The following is a 19260-nucleotide window of genomic DNA, read 5'->3' as shown; positions in this document are numbered from 1 at the left end:
TTAGGATATGATTCCTACAAACAAGGACATTCTTCTAGAGGAGAACAATACAACCATCTGACCTGGCATACTGGTAAAAGGAGGAAACTGAGACTACCATCTAATCCTCACACCCCATTCAAGTTTCAGCAGTTGTTCCAATATCATCCTATACAGCGAAACGAAATAGTTTAGAATCACCTGTTGTATTCAGTTGTCATTTGTTCTCTTCAGTCTCCTTCAATATGGAAGTTCCTTAGATTAACCTTAACTTTCATGATCTTGACACTTTTGAGGATTATAGTCCAGATGTTTGGTAGAATGTTTCCAATTTGGATTTGTGTGATGCTTCTTCGTGATTAGATTTGAATTATTAATTTTTGGTGGAAATATCACAGAAATATTGCTGAGTTCTCATTGCGTATTATCTGGTGATACATGCTTTTGATCACCCCCACTACTGGTGATGTTAACTTGATTAAGGCAATTCTTCTAGTCTTCTCCACTGTAAAATTATTCTTTTACCCTTTGTAGTTAATAAGTATTTTGTGGGATGGTACTTTCTGGCTATGTAAGTTATCTTATACCTCAAAAAACTTCAATTTATTCACTTATTTATTTATATCAGTATGTACTTATAGCTTCCTATTTTATTAAATCCATTACTATCATTATTTATTTTGATGCTCAAATTGGCCAACATGCCCAGTGAGAACTCCTTTGGGCTGGCTTCTGTGTCCTTTTGATATGCCATCATCATTCTTTAAGAACTTCTACACATGAAAAGATGTTCCAGGCATATCTTTTCCCTTCTCTTCCATCAACCATTTCTCCAAAGAGTCCCAGTGCCTTTGAATGGAGAATGGCATTTAGATCTGAGCATGAGATATACTCATTGCTATTTCTCAAATCCAAGAATTTAAGACGTTCATTCATATTTTCTGCGATTATTTTAATAATTTCATTTATTATATTTATCTCTTTAACTCTATGGAAATATAATATGATGTGAGATATAAGGTAAGAATTTACTATTTTATTACCCAATGATTAGGCCCATAATTTGAAATCCCTTCCCTTGTTATAAAAATGACTCAAGTGTTCAGGCCAGGCATGGTGGCTCATGCCTGTAATCCCAGAACTTTGGGAGGCCAAGGCAAACAGGTCACTTGAGGTCAGGAGTTCTAGACCAGCCTGACCAACATGGTGAAACTCCATCTCTATTAAAAATACAAAAAAATTAGCCAGATGTGGTGGTGTGCGCCTGTAATCCCAGCTACTCAGGAGGCCGAGGCAGGAGAATCGCTTGAATCCAGGAGGTAGAGGCTGCAGTGAGCCGAGATCACACCACTGCACTAGGCAACAGAGCAAGACTCCATCTCAAATAAAAAAAAAAAAAAGACTCTTGTTCATCATAACAATTCAAACATATAAAACATACAAAGAATAATAATAAAAAAAAACTTATCCGGAATCCACCACCCAGAGGCAAATATTGTTAACAGTTTGGTGAATATCCTGTAAGACATCTCTCTATACCAGTCCTGTTTCTTACTGAGAAAAACGATTGCAGGATGTTAAGAAGTATGCTGATAAAAATGTTTTTGATTCTAAAAAAAAGAGTTTTACCAATAAACAAATGTAAAGAGGATTATTATTACTATGTATTTCAAAAATGTTTGGCATTTCCCTCACAGCCTTTCAAATACTAATGTATACTGTGAATCTCTTAGATAATCTAGGAAAGGGATTTAGTTTGCAGTCTTTCATGAGCTTATTTGACTGCATATCACTAGGTTTTTGGAAGCTAAATTAACATCTCCTGAATTAGTGTTAGAAAAGAATTTGGGATAAGCTATACAAAATTTTATGTAAATAGGATTGTGCTATTTATCCTATTTCTATAATCTGCTTTTTCACTCCATTATATCATGGATGCAAAGCCCAGTAACCACCCCTGATCTCTTATACAGAAAAAACTTCTGCAGAGCCACCTCTCTACAGCCATTGCTGCAGTTTTTACAGCTTCCATTAGCCTTAGACCTTAATAAAAGCCACAGTGCCCACCACCCTCCAAAGCACGACGGAATTTCCCTTGAAAGGTGGTAGACACTTGAGCCTAACCAAATAAAGCTGCAGCTTAGAATCTTTTCCTCAATATTTGGGACATTTGGTTGATATTCTCTTTGTTTTCCAGTATCACTTTCAAATCACTCCTCTTCCTCCACTTCCTAGGAAAACGAAACTAACAAACAAATCCATGCTTCTTTTACATATAGCTAACCCCCAGCCATTCTCCTTTTAAGCTGCTGTCTTTATCAAGCTCCTTGACATCTTCCTTACTGTTAATTGAAGACTCTGCACCTGGCTTACAGTCCTAATTCAAACATCTTATTCTCACCCAATATTACTTATCTTAGTAGCTTGCTTTGTTCATTTACCTCCACTATTAAGATTAGTAAATCTACTACCAGTGTACTGCCCCTTCTCTTTCTCCTTATATACATATGTATCAACAGCAATTGTCTTCAGTTGTTTTTCTTCAGCCTGAAGTTCATGATCCAACATTTTGTTCACTATTTTTAATCGTTTAAACTTCTTTGTTCTTTGTCCTACTCACTCCACCTTGCAAAATTTCAACCCAGGAATCTTAGCACAGAAGCAAGAAAGTCACACAATCTGATAGACTGGCACCACTCCAACCATTTGAGATTTCTGTAGTCAGTGTATTCTTCTGGTCTACGAAATAACCCTTTTTAAGTTTCTCGATTCAACCCAAACTCCCAAGAGGTAAGTAACCACTCCCTAGTGGATAGCTATGGCTATTATTTCACTAAGAGAAGTCATCAGTACATATCTTCAGAAACTGCTGCTTTCTTTTCTACATCTTCATCCATTTCCTCTTTATTAATTTTTTTGCATTGACATTTAAATAAATTAAATAAAACAGAGCAAAAAAAATCTTATTTCACCCCAAACCCTTCCAGTTATGGATCTTTCTTTGCCACCTGAACTCACCTCCACATAGCTCTTTCCATCACTCACACTATTTCAGCCACATTGGCCATTTAAATCCTTGAAAACACCAAGTTCCTTCCTTTATTAGCACATGTGCTATTCCTTCTGACAATAATACTTCTTGGCCCAGTGCCCATTGCATGATTACCTTCTTCTCAGTTGGGTCTCAGCTAAAATGTTTCCACTTAGAAAGACTTTGAGTGAACACAACTCGAGGTATACCCACTGCCCTCTCTGCCCACTAAGCTTCTGCCATAGAAAATGTTTTTTCTTTATATTTAACTACATATATATTTGTTTGCTTGTTTAAAAAAAATTATGTGCTTTCTTATTGGACTGTAAGCTACACAATGGCAAGGTTAACGTCTGCTTTGTTCACTACAATAATCTAGAACTTAGCATAATGCTAGGCTCATAGCAGGTGCTCAAGTTCATAGACGGTGTTGAGATTTGGAAAAAGCTTTCAATAAATATTATCGGACATATGAGTATGTTTACTTACTTCAGTAGATTGGACTATCCTAAGTCTAACATCAGAATCCTGGAAAACATTCTTGATATTCCCTTTCCCCTTTCCCCAACCTCAATGAGATCCAGTGAGATCAGAGAGAGAGATAGCGATCAGATTAGGTAAGGCCTTGTAGGGTTGTGGATTTACTATCCTGAATGAGTTGGGGAATCATTGGAGAGTTTGATGCAGAGTAGTGATAAGAGCCGACTTATACTGTAAAACTGGAATGCCTAACAAGATAGCCACTAATTATATATGGCTACTTAAATTAACTAAAGAAAAATAAAATTAAAATTCAGTGCCTTGGTCTTACTAGTCACATTTCATGTATTCATTCGCTGCATGTGGCTAGTGGCTGCTACATTACACAGCACAGATACAGAAAATTTCCATCACTGCAGAAAATTCTACTGGACAGTACTATGTTGAAAAAGTCACTAGGGCTATGTTGAAGAAAAACAGGAGCCAACAAGGAGCAAGGACCAAAGAGCAAAGAGCAAGACCAATTACGAGGCTATCCCAACAGCTGTGGCAAGAAATGTGAGTAATGTAGGCTAGCATGTAGAGTTGAAGGTTGCAAAAGTGGTATTTGGATACATTTTGAAGACACAGTTGACAGGACATGCTAATAGATTGGATGCAGAGAGAGAGAAGAGTCAAGGGTCAAAGATTACATTATTGAAGTAAGGGCAGAAATCTGGAAGGATATACATAAACATAACTGTGGAGGAGATGACTGAGATTAGGAATGGGTGAATAAGGTGGAAAATAATAAAACAAAACGCATGCATACCAGTGAGATAGGATACCATGCATGAAATGAGGAACAAGATGATTCACTTAACTCTGTGTACCTGATGGCCTTTAAAGGACAGAAAGAAGGTAAAAACAAGGCAAACATGCAAGCAAGCAGTTTCTCTCCATTGGTCAGAATGAGGCCCAGCCACTCTCCTAAGCGAAATGTTGAAACAGATAACCAAATACTGCATGTTCTCACTGGTAAGTGGGAGTTAAACATTGGTACACATGAACATAAAGGTGGGAACAATAGACACTGGAGAATAAGGAGCGGGGAAGGGAGACAAGGGTTGAAAAACACCTACTGGGTACTATGCTCACTACTGGGGTGAAGTGATCAACAGAAACCCAAACCTCAGCATCATGCAATATACTTTTGTATCAAACCTGCAAATGTACCCTTTGAATCTAAAATAAAAGTTGAAAATAAAGTAAGTTAAAAAACAAAACAAAACAAACAAAAAATGAGGCCCAGAATAATAGTCCTCTTTCTAAATTTTCAAACATTATCTTTTTACTTTAATTGTATCACTAGCAGCTAAACAGATAGGCAGAATCTCTCTTCACACTTACATGATGCCTTTCCATCAGTTCTGAGATTTGCACTAATTTATCATTCACCATATCCTTTTAATAAGGTAATTTATAGTATACTTCTATAACTATATGACTTCCGAATTTTTAGTGTTAGATGTTCTATAGAATTTCTTTCTTGTGAGCGTAAATTTTCTATTTTTTTAAGACAACGGTCTTGCTCTTTTGCCCAGGCTGGAGTGCAGTGGCATGATTACAGCTCACTCAAGTCTTGGCCTCCGAGTCTCAGGTGATTCTCCCACCTTAGTCTCCTGAGTAACTGGGACTACAGCATGTGCCACCACACCTGGCTATTAGTATTTTTTGTTTGTTTGTTTTTGTAGAGACAGGGTCTCACTATGTTGCCCAGGCTGGTCTTGAAATCCTGGGCTCAAGTGATTGATCCTCCTGCCTCGACCTCCCAAAGTGCTGGGATTAGAGGCATGACTCATGCTTGTAATCTTTAATCTTATATTTAGACTTTTGAATATACTGTGGCTCTTTGCTTTTCAATCTAAAAGTCTTGTATTTTTGAAATAAAATATTATCTCCCAAGGAGCCCCCTTGGGAGTACCAACCCACAGACCCCGGCCAGGCGTCTCATAACCATATGACTACTTGTCTCATCGCAGGCCTTAACAAAGCAACCCATAAGGCTGCAAATTATGAAAAGCTCAAAGATATCCCTCAAAGAGCTGATGAAAACCCTGCCGAATTTCTTTCCCGCCTTACAGAGGCCCTCCAAAAATATACCCATGTTGACCCCACCTCCCGGGAAAAAACTATTGTTCTTAATACCCATTTTATCTCTCAGTCTGCTCCTAACATATGGTGCAAACTTAAAAAGCCTGAAGATGGCCCTCAAACCCCACAAGACCTTCTCAACCTGGCTTTCAAAGTCTTTAATAATAGGGATGAACAAGAAAAAATAAAGCCCAACGAGATCGTGCCAAATGTCAGCTACTAGCCGCGGCTATTCGCCAACCTGGCAATAGCACCCAAGGGCACAAAAGACCCGATAGCAGCCTCCCTTCTGTGGCCTGTTTTAAATGCAGCCAAGAAGGCCACTGGGCGAGGGCATGTCCCAGCCCAAGGACACCAAAAACTCCTTGCCCAGCCTGCCAATGAACCCGTCACTGGAAGTCAGATTGTCCTCTTAACAACCAGGCTAACAGATCAACTCCTCAAAACTTTGGCAAGGTAAGGAGTGAAAAATCGCTTACCCTACCACAGCTCCTTGGCCTGGCTGCTGAAGACTGACAGAGCCCAGGACCCTTGGCCCTATCTGCATCGGAGCCCAGGGTAACTCTGCTAATAGCAGGTAAGCCGATCTCTTTTCTAATCGATAGCAGGGCCAGCTACTTGGCTTTATCTAAATTTTTAGCACCCACTTACCCTTCCCAGGTCTCGTCTCACATCCACACGCTACTGAATCCCTTACTTGTTCCCTGTCTAATACTATATTTCTTCACACTCCTTCCTTATCATGCTTCACTGCCCCACTCCCATCCTAGGCCGAAACATTTTAGCCAAATTCAAAGCTTCTATCACCTTTTCCTGCCCCCAGCAACCAGAGTCCCTTCTGCTCCTCTCTGCTAGTACGGCCCCTGACCACCCCCACCCAGCACCCGCTACCCACCTCTCTCGTTAACCCAGTAGTGTGAAACACCACCACCCCTTCCATAGCTGCTCACCAGGACCCCATCAAAATACAGTTAAAAGACCCCTCTAAATTTCCCAACATTCCCCAATACCCCATTTCCCTAACACACCAAAAAGGCTTACAACCCATCATAAACAAGCTCTGCTCACGTCGTCTTCTTAGACCAACACATTCTCCATATAACACCTCCATCCTCCCCATTAGAAAATCTGACTGCTCATACCAACTCATTCAGGACCTCTGAGCCATCAATCAGGCTGTCCTCCCTATTCACCCCATGGTCCCTAACCCCTATACACTTCTCTCCCTCATCCCCTCCAACACCACCCACTATACGGTAATCGACCTAAAGGATGCTTTCTTTACCATTCCATTATACCCTATAACATAACCTCAGACTGTCATATATGCTCTGTCACTTCCTCCCAAGGGGCCCTCCGTTCTCCATCTATTCCTACACATCAGTTAAGAGGAATCTCATTATCATATTTCCAGGCACTCTCTACAGATTTATAGGCTTTCCTAAAAAAAAAAAAAAAAAAAAAATTGCAAACTCTATTACCCACCTCCAAAACCAGCTAGACTCCCTAGCAGCAGCTACCCTACAAAACCACAAAGGCCTTGATTGACTTACTGCAAAAAAAAGGAGGTCTCCACATCTTCCTAGATGAGGAATGCTGCTTCTATTTTAATTAGTCAGGCCTGGTTCAGAATGCAGTCAAAAAACTAAAAGACCGAGCGGTTCTCACAGAATTCAACTCATTCAATTTAATCAGTAGAAAACTCAGACAATATAAGAAACTACTGGTTATTGTTACGATAAACATGTTAAAATAAAATCTTGAAATTCAGAGAAACATATTAAAATAAACTCATTCTATTGACTACCAACTGTATGCAAACTCAATATTCAAGAACTAACATCGTCAGATCAGTCTGTGCAATAGTTTGAAAGTGTACCCTAAAAAATTCAGGTGTTGTCAATGTGACAGTATTAAGAGATGAGGCCTTTAAGAGGTGATTATGTCATCAGGGCTCCTCTCTCAAAAACGGGATTAAGGCCCTTATATAGAAGGCATCACACAGCATTTTGGCTAGCTTGCCCTTTCACATTCTGCCATGTGAGAACACATCATTTCTCTCCTTTGGAGAATGCAGGAAAAAAGTGCCATCTTGGAAGCAGAGTGCTGGCCTCACCAGACAACCACACCTGCCAACACTTTTATTTTCTCATAGATCTGGAGGATAGAAAGTTCAATATTTAATTTCTCTCTTTATAAATTACCGAGTCTCAGGTATTTTCTTATAGCATCACAAACGGACAAAGATAGGATGCCATAACAAAATACCATAGATTGGGGGGCTTAAACAGGAATTTATTTTCTCATTGTTCTGGAGACTTGAAGTGCAAGATCAACACGCCAGCAGAGGTGGTGCCTGGTGAGGGCTCTTCCCTTAGGTTGCAGATAGCAGCCTTCTTGCTGTGTGCTCACATGGCCTTTCATTCTTGCATGCTCCCGGAGAGAGTGAGAGCTCCTGTGTCTCTCCCTCTTTTATAAAGATACGAATCTTATCACACCAGGGTCCCACCCTCACAACCTAATCTAAACCTAATTACTTCCCAAAGGCCCCATCTCCAAACATCATCCCATTAGGGGTTAGGGCTTCAACATATGAATTCTGGGGGACACAAACATTCAGTTGGTAGTGGTAGGTTAAGCAATATGTTAATATAATTGTTAATCAGTAAGAAAGACGACACTGAAAAATGGCAGTGTCTTTCTAGTAAGGAAACCAAACTATGCTTGGACTTACTTGTTAGCAAAGCTTAACTGAAAACAAAGTCAAAGTAAAAAATCTTAGACTCCAGAATTATTCTCAAAACCAGCTTATTATTTTGTGACTCAGATTATCTGATTTGTAATAGTGAAATATCCAAACAAAACTATCTTGATAATATTATTATAAAACATTTGAGATCTTTATACTCTGGCTTTAATTTGAAAATTTAAACTGTATGTATGAATTTTTTCTACAGGCAAACCTACTAATCATTTTAAATTAGTTATTGTAAATTTTAAATGATCTGCAGTTTTTCTTATTGTAAAAATATCTTTACATGTTTTAATAGCACCTTCAGAAATTATAAAATTATATATTATATCCTCACATATGATAGTAGGACACAGCTATATCCTCTAGCCTTATAGGAAAAGTATAGATAACTGTAAGGCTTAGCTTTATTGTTTTATAAATGAACCAGTAAAGTTCATTTTAGTGAAATGAGCACATGCTTTTCATAAATTAAAATAAATCTCACATGGTAAAGTACCCATTTTGAAAATTAATTTAATTACATGTTTAAAGTTTAATTACATTTAATTAAGCATTTAAGTTTAATATGAAATAAATGAATTATCAGTTAACTCTATGAAATGAAATACTGCCTTGATAATTAAAATCTATAAATTTTCCTATTCTGTGCGAAACTGCTAGTTCTTACAAAACACTCAGAAAATATGTATTTTAAAGACTATAGGATTATATCCTCAAGGCTGATTAAGGAGTAATTTTTCTGGCACCTAGGTTGGTGGGTTTACATTTACTGCCTCAGTAAATGGAGGTAGCATGGTAAAAAAAAAAAAAAAAGCAGAGGTTTTAGAAACTTGAGTTTGGGTGTTAGCTCAGTCACTGACAGCCTGCAACAGTAGGACAGTTACTTAGCAACTCTAACCTGAAATTGCTTACAAAATGGGGTTAACATTCTCTTGGAGGGTTGTTGGCAAAATTTAATGAGTTATCCCATATTCAAACGTCTGGGAGAGTACCTGACTTGGAAAATATATTTGACACATGCTAATCCCCTCCTTACCTCAGCTGTTGAGTAAATGAAGAATAACACTGTACTTGCTGGTGTAAAAAAAAGTATTGTCCTTAAAATACATTTTTTTAAATCACAAAAGTAACACCATATTATTTTTCATTTAAATACATCAAACATAATATACATTTTACATTTATTTTCCTAAGCACTCTGTTAATGGAGACAGTATGGCATTATTGCTAATACAGATACCTGAATCAGGGAGAATTTACTTTGAACCTGGGTTCCACTCTTTACTATTATTTGAGAAATTATGGGAAAATTACGCAAGCTTGTATGTAAATGCATGTTTGACTCAATGTGTGGCAAAAACTGGGAAACATAAAAATCAATATAATCACTCAAACTTAACAAAAATTTAGTGAGCTAGTAAGGCAGGTGGTATTTCCTCTTCTCCCCACCTCCAATTTTTCACATGAAGATATTGATTTTCACTGATTTTAGGTGATTTGCCCAAGGTTAAGGGTAGGATGAACTCAATATAAGAATCCAGATTTTAAAAATTCTTTTATCAGTGCTCATTACTCCATGACACAGGAAAGTAAAGGTGAAAGACACCAAAATCTTCTGAAGCAGTGAAGCAAAAAAGAAAGATAAATCTGACAGATTAAGCCTGGTTCTATCACTTAATAATTAAAACTCAGATAAATCAATTCTGTGAATTTCAGTATCTTCTAGAAAATGGGACTACATACTTCTGCATATTAATACTACATAACCCTGTATAGGGTTAATATAAGCATTATAGAAGATAACAAATGTAAAGTGCCTAACAGAGTGGCTGACACATAGCAGTAATACATTAATGGTAGTTATAAATGCTAAAACAACATCGAAGCACCGCTTTTGCTAAGTCTCTATCCATAGATTGGAGAACTCCATAATAAAGTGAACATTTTTGGAAACATTTAATAAGCATGAGTACAGTAGTCTCCACTAAATTCTCAGGTATTATTTTTAGAACAGAGACTATAAATTTTAAGTCATTTTGGTTCACAACGCCTTGCCTATTAAATCTTCATTTAATAGCTCATCTCATTTTGAAAATGGTTTTACAAATGCTTAAGAAAATATAAATGACAATCTGTTCCATAACTTACTGAAATAAAAATTGAAATTAAATATTCTTAATACTTTATAACATACATTATTCAATGTCAAGTCCTGTAATTTTCAGAGTTTTGTCTTAATAATGTACTGGCAGTATAAACATGTTGCATTGTTTTGATACTTAAAACCCAAACTCTAAATTCTAAGTCACTTAAAATTATACAGATTGTTTTATTTACAGCAGAGCCAGAAATAGAAAGCCTTCATAAATAAAATATTGTAAAGTATATACTTGTTCACGCTCTGAAAAAGTATATGCCAAAAAATTAAATTAAGCAAACGACACTAGTTTGTATCATTTTCATTGCTATTATTATCAATACATATTTATTAGGTGTCTATTTGCATTTAAAGCTGAAAGACTCTGATTTAGAACTGTTCTACATTTTCTTGAAAACCAGCACTTATAAATTTGGTGTCCTGACTTTTCAAGTTGCAAATTAGAGAAATAGTGGTTTCAGCAGTTACAGGACCAGAGAAAAAAGAAAGCCACAGATAATGAAATACTATGAAAAATACATAGAGTTGAAGTTACAAATTATATAGAAAACTAATATTTATTATTATGATATTTATCCTTAGATGTGTGTTCTTTCAAAAATGTGGTAAAAGTGCATTCTACTAATATTTGAAATCAGATTTTGTTATTAAATGGGTCATTAACTTACCAGGGTTCTACTTTGACAGTTGAAGATATTTTCTCTGGAAGAAAAAATCCATGCCAATTTGAAGCCTCAATTAGTTCTTGTGGCATTCTTTTTGATGCATCATAATAGTGACCAAATCTTGAAGATGATACTGGTCCAATCTGCTAAAATAAACCCCATAGTGGTTGTTAAACAATTATTTTTAAGCTATAATTTATTTGTCCTACGTCCAGCAAAACAATGGCATATTTATGAATTTTAAGCTAATAAGGAAGAACGGATATACATACACTAAGTAAATTTCAAAGAAGCATACAACAACCTTTATTATTTTAAACCATTTATAGTTACAAATCAACCTTTTTATTTTTCATGTTTCTTCACTTCTAGTGGTTCTCTAAATTTGACAAGAATTTACAAACCTCTTTGGTTTTTTTTCATTATACTGTATGCCTTCCTAAGTTCAAAACTTAATATACATAATTCTTAATTAATAAGATTCTAGGTTTTAATGACAAATTAAATATGCAGTTGTCAAGAACTAACTGAAAACTTAAACCCAATTAATTCACTGGTAAGAGGTCCAAAAGAAACTAGCTATTTAAATATATTAAACTGAGTATAATTTTAAAACTGAATTCTCACATAAGACAATATACGTGTATATTAAACATTTCTTGCAAATTTAAATTAAGCTTATAGGATAAAATGTACTACAATACTCCAGACAGGAACAAGGCACATGATAAAGTGGAAGAATGTATATGACCTACATTAGATCAATCAGAACCTGGCATAATCATTGGTTCATTGATAATTCCTCTTTTGTGTTCTCTACTAACAATTTCTCTAACAAATTATCTTTCTTATAAGAAACTCTAATTTATATGACACTGAATTTATTTATATGGGATAGCAAAAGTCTACTAACATAACATTATTATTACGTTGCTTTGAATGGACTTTGAGCTAATTTCTTTCATTCAATACATTGAAAATATATATACATCACTATCCAAAATTGAACTATTAACAAATTCCACTTGGCAATAGTCTCTAATAAAAGATTTCAGATCTACTATTACATAATTTCCACTGTCCTGAAACATGTAAGTTTCAGAATATTCAACAAAACTAGATAATCACTACAGAAATTGAAGAACTATACATAGTAGATACTTATCTAAGTGACAACTTTTTAATTTAGATAAGAAAGACATATTTGCTTGACACTAGATATTTGCATTTAAGACTTCAAGGATTCATATTCTTAAACTAAATGCCTACCAATAGGAAATTATACAGTAATAAGAAATAAAAATTTTTAAGTCTAATAGAAATACTTTTTTCAGATTCAGAGTCTGTGGGTTTGACATTTATTTTTTAAATGAAATGACCGTTCATCCCTCCATAAGGTACCACTTACTTTCATTAATGAAAGATATGCTATCAGTTTGCTTCAATCTAATCTTTTCAATCCAATATGAACAGAATTCTTGTTCCCAAAACATAATTTATCCATTTATCATGAAACTATTGATAAATAAAATATATAATATTAAAATGTTTCTTAAAAATAGGGTACAAACTTAAAAAATGTAAAGTTATTAGTCTAAAGCAATTTAAACAAGGTCTGTTCTTTGGCCTATAATCTATTCTTTATCCGGATTATAGTTCAGAATGTTTTTATTGCAATCTCTGCTAGAGCTCATCTTTTTATTGTGTAAGTCCAAGCCCCCTTAATGTTTTAGAAAGGCCTTGACTAACTGAACTTTGATCTGATGTCTTCATTGAGAAAAACACCAGGTTGCCCATTTCAGATGCAAATCTCCCTAAGGCCCAGTAGAATTTAGTAAAGACAGCAAAAAAGAAAAAACCAGAAGTTTCCAGGATCCTCTTTGAGAATCCTGGGGCACACTGGTGTCCTTAATCCATGCTGCTGCATGGATTAAGGTAGGTGATAACCTTTCCTGATTCAAAAGAATAAGCAGAGTGCCTACAAACTGGGTGGAGACTAGGATTTGGCTATAATAAAACACCATGCAATAAAAGCTTGGTCTATGTCAGAAGCCTCTGAAAAGGCCTCAATGTACCACATTCCCAGGCCTAGTAGGGAAGCTTGCAAAAGCCTACCTGAATCAAATAAGCATGAATAATCTATTTTAGCAGACTGGCCATGGGGAGAGAGAAAGAAAGAGACTTTTCACTTCTTTTAAGTTTGAGTTAATAAATTTATTAGTGGACTGAAAGTTCTTGAAGTCCTATGCACTCAGAGAAATATGCTAAATTGCCAAGAAGCAAAGTATGCTTTTTAAGTTGCCGTCTCTATTAATGTTTCTAATTACAATATTAATGTGATAGAAATCTCAGATTTGGAATGAATCAAGGCAGAAAATTGATTTCATGCTGAGACAGTTTACATATAGAACACAAATAATTCCTTAAAATGTAAAAATAAAATTGGAAGCTTTTCTCATTATAATTGTTATTAATTTATTTAGAAATTAAAATTAGATATGGTAGCTAAAATATTCATAAGGTAGCCATGAAAATTTTATTGCTGATGAAAAACTTTAATCTTTCAATTAACAATGAAAATAAAAATATATTCTTACAGGAAAAAACAATTTTCTAAGTTTTTCTGCTCAAGACATATAACATTAACATATAATCAGATTTTGAAACACTGAAATCTTTTGAGGCCTAGAATTATAAAACAAAGACTTAGACATTTCCTCTAAAAAAGATAACTACATGCTGTAAATAAAATAATTATCATCTACAAAAAACTGTCATCAACTCAATAAAAATTGACACATTTAAAAATATCAAACTATTATCAATAACTAGTCAGCTTATTAGGTAAGAACATGTTGCTTTAGTTTTACATTATGAAAACTTCTAATTCACGTTCATAAACTACCTTTTGACTTTGTCATCTGTGGAAGTGAGTAAAATGAAATGGTTCAGTAAAAATTTATGATGTTAAAAGGAAATGAACTTTGATGGGGGTACAGGAGGAAAACGGTAAAAAAAATACCGTACTCTACTTGTAGTATGTTACAAAGAAACAAAACTTTCAAAGAAAAGCTGCACCAAGAAAATCTAAATAAGACCTTTTCTTACTGTTGTTATTATTTCTTATTTCTCAGTATAGCATACCAGACATCAAGAATCCAAACAGATTTTAAAACACTTTGATCCTCAGTTTAATCACTAGAATCTGGAGCTAATAATTATTTTACAAGGCTGTTGTGAGACTCTAATGTAATACTGGCAAAGAATATTCTGTAAATTGTGAAGTAGTATGTAAATGTTATTCATTGTTATTATTGTGTCATGATTCACTAGAGAATGAGAAGATCCATCACTGTGTTTTGTAATTACATTGCCTTATTGAAAAAATGGTATTTGTTGGTCATCTACACCTATACACATCTACCACAGGGCTGCTGCAGCTAAACCACTAAGATAGAAAGTCAATGTTTGATGAGAATTTAACATAATAAAGACTTAACACACTGCCATGAATTGCTGGAGTCATTGTAGGTCATGGTATTAGAGCTCTACAATACTGAGAAAATTAAGTCTCAGAATATACTGTCGGCTAGCAATTCATGGAGTGAGTCAGGAATAGTGGTTGATGATTATAAGATAGGGGAGAAGAAGGCATGTCCACCTTAGAGAGAATTAAAATCACATGGTGAAGAAAAGAGGGCTTTTTTAAAACTATACACTCTTCAATTCAAATGAAGCACTGCTTTATGCTTTACTGAACTAGTGTTATTGATCTAGGTATATATATTCTTGTCCACTTTTGCATTAGTAAGTGGTAATATGGCTACACCCTTAGGACCTGGTGACAACTTATTTTAAAAGGCATCTATGATAATTAATACACCTACTTTTGAACTATTTATTTACTCTTAAGCCACAATTATGTTAACTGCATTTTGTCCCAAGTAAAATAAAGAAAACACAGTGAAGTCTACGGCCAAACCACCCTGAATGTGCCCAATCTCATCTGATCTCAGAAAACCCAGTGATATGGTTTGGTTCTGTGTCCCCACCCAAATCTCAACTCAAATTGTAATCCCCACACGTCGAGGAAGGATCCTGGTGAGAAGTGATTGGATCATGGGGGTGGTTTCCCCCATGCTGTTCTCCTGATAGTGAGGGAGTTCTCAGGAGATCTGATGGTTTAAAAGTGGCAGTTTCCCCTGTGCTTTCTCTCCTGCTGCCATGTAAGATGTGCCTTGCTTCCCCTTCACCTTCTGCCATGATTGTAAGTTTCCCGAGGCCTCCACAGGTATGTGAAACTGTGAGACAATTAAACCTCTTTTGTTTGTAAATGACCCAGTCTCAGTGAGAATGAACTAATACAGCCAGGTTTTGTGTGTGTGTGCGTGTGTGTGTGTGTGTATTAAAATGAGAAAGGCAAAGTAAAGCCTAGATTTATAAAGCAGATAATGACGAGTGATCATCAAAGCCTATCAGTCTTGGCAAATCATCATATATAAAATTACCTTAACAGGCAAATATACATGCTAGTGACATTTCAAAGAAAAGCAAAGAAGCCAGAAGGTGGTTCTATTTTCTAAATTGGATACAACTCACTGTAAATACAAGTAAACATAAGCATGACCATTGACTGCATATTCAAAATAAGCTATCATTTTGTCTGTATTGATTAATGTGTCTTAGCTCAGTTTAATATTTAATCTACATACTATTCATTCCTTCATGCATCCAACAAATAATTACTGAGCACCTACTAAATGTCAGTAAAACAAAACAGTCAAAGTCCCTTTCTCTCATTGAGCTCACATTCTAGTAGGAGATAGATGATAATAATAAATTAGATATATATTATCATCATTTAATGATAAGTGCCTTTAAGAAAAGTAAAGCAGTGAAAGAAGATGATACAGAGTGGTTTTATTTCATTTACAGCGACAAAGGCAGTCACTTCTGGTAAAGTAATCTTTTAGTAGAGACCTAAGAAAATGAAAAAAATAAATAATCTGGACAAGTTCATCATAAGAAGAGAACAATTTTCAAAACATTCAAGCTTTAAACCTTGAAAACTGAGCACTAGGGCCGGGTTCAGTGGCTCATGCTTGTAATCCCAGCACTTCAGGAGGCCAAGGTGAGAGGATTGCTTGCTTGAAGCCAGGAGTTTGAGACCAGCCTGGGCAACATAGTGAGACCCTAACTCTACAAAAATATTAAACAATAAGCTGGGTGCTGTGGCACACACTTGTGGTCTCATATTTGTGAGGCTGAGGTGGGAAGGTCACCTGAACCTGGGAGGTCAAGGTTGCAGTGAGACGTAATTGTGCCACTGCACTGTAGCCTGGGCGACAGAGCAAGATCCTATCTCAAAAAAAAAAAAAAAAAAGAAGAAGAAAAGAAAAAAAAAGAAAAGTGTACTAAGTTTATTTGTTAATATGCAACCTTAATTAATAGATAACAAAGCCAATGGCAGGTACACCAGACTCTAAAAGGAAGAACAAAATTAGCACTACTCATTGGGGTAAGGATAGTATCTATGATTCGAATTTATAAAAAACAATGTATTTTTAGAGAAACAAATAATTTTTACCCCAATTCTATATAGCTTTCATAATAAGCAATAAGAGAAAAGGCTGGCCAGGTGCGGTGGCTCACACCTGTAATCCCAACACTTTTGGAGGCCGAGGTCGGCGGATCATGAGGTCAGGAGTTCAAGACCAGCCTTGCCAACACAGTGAAACCCCATCTCTATTAAAAATACAAAAATTATCTGGGCGTGGTGGTGTGCATCTGTAATCCCAGCTACTTGGCATGCTGAGGCAGGAGAATCGCTTGAACCCGGGAGGCGGAGGTTGCAGTGAGCTGAGATCGTGCCACTGTACTCCAGCCTGGGTGACAGAGAAAGACTCCATCTCAAAAAAAAAAAAAAAAAAAAAGAGAAAAGGCTTAAAGCTTTAGTTACTTGCATTTTTGACAACCATTTCACTTGAGAATGCTAATTACCAATGAAAAGACCAAAATCAGCTGGGTGCAGTGGCTCACACCTGGAATCCCAGAGCTTTGGGAGGCCAAGGCAGGCAGATCACCTGAGGTCAGGAGTTCGAGACCAGCCAACATGATGAAACGCCATCTCTACGAAAAATACAAAAGCTAGCCGGGCGTGGTGGTGGGCAACTATAGTCCCAGCTACTCGGGAGGCTGAGGCAGGAGAATCACTTGAACCTGGGAGGCGGAGGTTGCAGTGAGCTGAGATCGCGCCACTGTACTCCAGCCTCTCAACTTAGAGTTTAGGTTCATTACTGACTCTTTCAGGACACAGCAATAGAAAAATTAGAATACAGTCACCATTAAGGCCAGTCACTTGAATGAATCTGCCAGAATCAAAGACATGAAGTTCTTTGCCATTAGGGTTCTCAAATGCCAGTCCTATATTTCTAGTCTGTTTTGATTTCTATCACTTAACTCATATTTTTCTAAACAGACTAACCTCTATTCTGGCCTCTTGCACCCAGTTCTCGTTCACATCTAAGCTAGGCTATACCTGTAACAACTTCTGATTACACAGAGCTTCCTTCTATTTTTTAATACAAATGTATAGTATTTTACTGTTCAGACATACCATAATTTATTTAGCTAGTTGCTTACTGATAGACATTTAGGCTATTTTCAATCTCTTGCTGTTAAAAAAAATCTGCTGTATGAATAGCTCATGTGTATTTACTTTTACATTTGAGTAAATATATTCATGATGTAAATATCCAAAAGAATCAAAGAATATATGTTTTTGTAATCGTGAAGGTTACTACCAAAATACTTTCTACAGAAGTTGTACCTTTTTACATTTTCACCAGCAAAGTATGAGTATCAGCTTCCCCCACCCTAGCTAATACAGTGTCTTACCAAGTTAGATCATTGTCAATTTGATAAGAGAAAAATAGCAGGACAGTGTAGTTTTCATTTGAATTTCTCTCATTAAAACTGAAATTGGGCATATGTTTTGTATGTTTAAGAGTCACTTACATTTCCTTTTCATATTTTTGCCCATTAAAAAAATCAGTTGTAGAATTTTCCTTTTTCATTTTAAAAGTTATTTGTATATAAGGAAAATTTGTCCTTATTTTATAATTTGAGTTGCAAATATTCTCTCTTAAATTTGTAGTTTGTTCACAGTCATTTAAATCACAGCTTAAAAATATTATTCAAATAGTTTCCACACAAATTAGAACAATATGTCATTGCTTAATATGCATCTATTATAACATGTTTTATATCTGGTACACAGATGATACTTAGTATTTGCTGACTGAATGAATAAATACATTTATCATTATTATTGATTAAAAGAGCATTAGCATAAGTGCTGGAGGTACAAGAGAAAATAAAACAAGCTCTCTGCCTCACAGAAAATTTTCTGTGTGGTGGAGGAGAGAGTTATACTACCAATTAAGTATAAAACAATGAGAAAGATGTATATATACATATTTTTTGAGACGGAGTCCTGCTCTGTCACCCAGGCTGGAGTGCAGTGGCACGATCTCAGCTCATGGCAACCTCCACCTCCCAGGTTCAAACAATTCTCTGCCTCAGCCTTCTGAGTAGCTGGTATTACAGGCGCCTGCCACCACGCCCAGCTAATTTTTGTGTATTTTTAGTAGAGACGGGGTTTCACCATCTTGGCTAGGCTGGTCTTGAACTCCTGACCTTGTGATCCACCCGCCTCGGCCTCCCAAAGTGCTGGGATTACAGGCGTGAGCCACTGCGCCCAACCCAGAGAAAGATGTATTTTAAAATATATGAAGTGCTACAGGGAAAAAAAGGAAAGCAGAAAATTATGTATGGAAAGCCATAAGAGGTAGTAACATTTGAACTTGGAGAAGGATGCACTGGTGAGTAAGAAAGTGAAAAAAGCATTACTAAAAGAAATACAAGCAATTTATAAGAAGCAATTCTCAAAAGATAGTTGAATGTAGTATTTTATATACACAGGAGGAAGAGGCTAAAAAGGTAGGCTTGGATTAGAGTATACAGATTTTGTATACATACAATCTTAAATTTGTATTTC

General features: G+C 36.0%; 1 protein-coding gene across 6 annotated transcripts in view; it reads right to left on the bottom strand.

The window, feature by feature from the left end:
• The window catches only part of ELP4 (elongator acetyltransferase complex subunit 4), a 274197-nt gene that overhangs the window by 168656 nt on the left and 86281 nt on the right, over positions 1-19260 (bottom strand). For 3 of the 6 annotated variants that reach the window (XM_055356452.2, XM_055356450.2, XM_055356453.2), the window contains exon 5: positions 11205-11347. In XM_055356452.2, the coding sequence (XP_055212427.2) occupies positions 11205-11347 (143 nt within the window). The remainder of the gene's footprint in view (positions 1-11204; positions 11348-19260) is intronic. The other 3 variants (XM_004050887.5, XM_055356451.2, XM_055356454.2) reach the window with 1 other exon arrangement.

This window comes from Gorilla gorilla, chromosome 9 (assembly GCF_029281585.2).
Source record: "Gorilla gorilla gorilla isolate KB3781 chromosome 9, NHGRI_mGorGor1-v2.1_pri, whole genome shotgun sequence".
NCBI lineage: Eukaryota > Metazoa > Chordata > Mammalia > Primates > Hominidae > Gorilla > Gorilla gorilla.
Note: the sequence above shows the minus strand (reverse complement) of the source record. Positions and strands in the feature narration are given on the sequence as shown.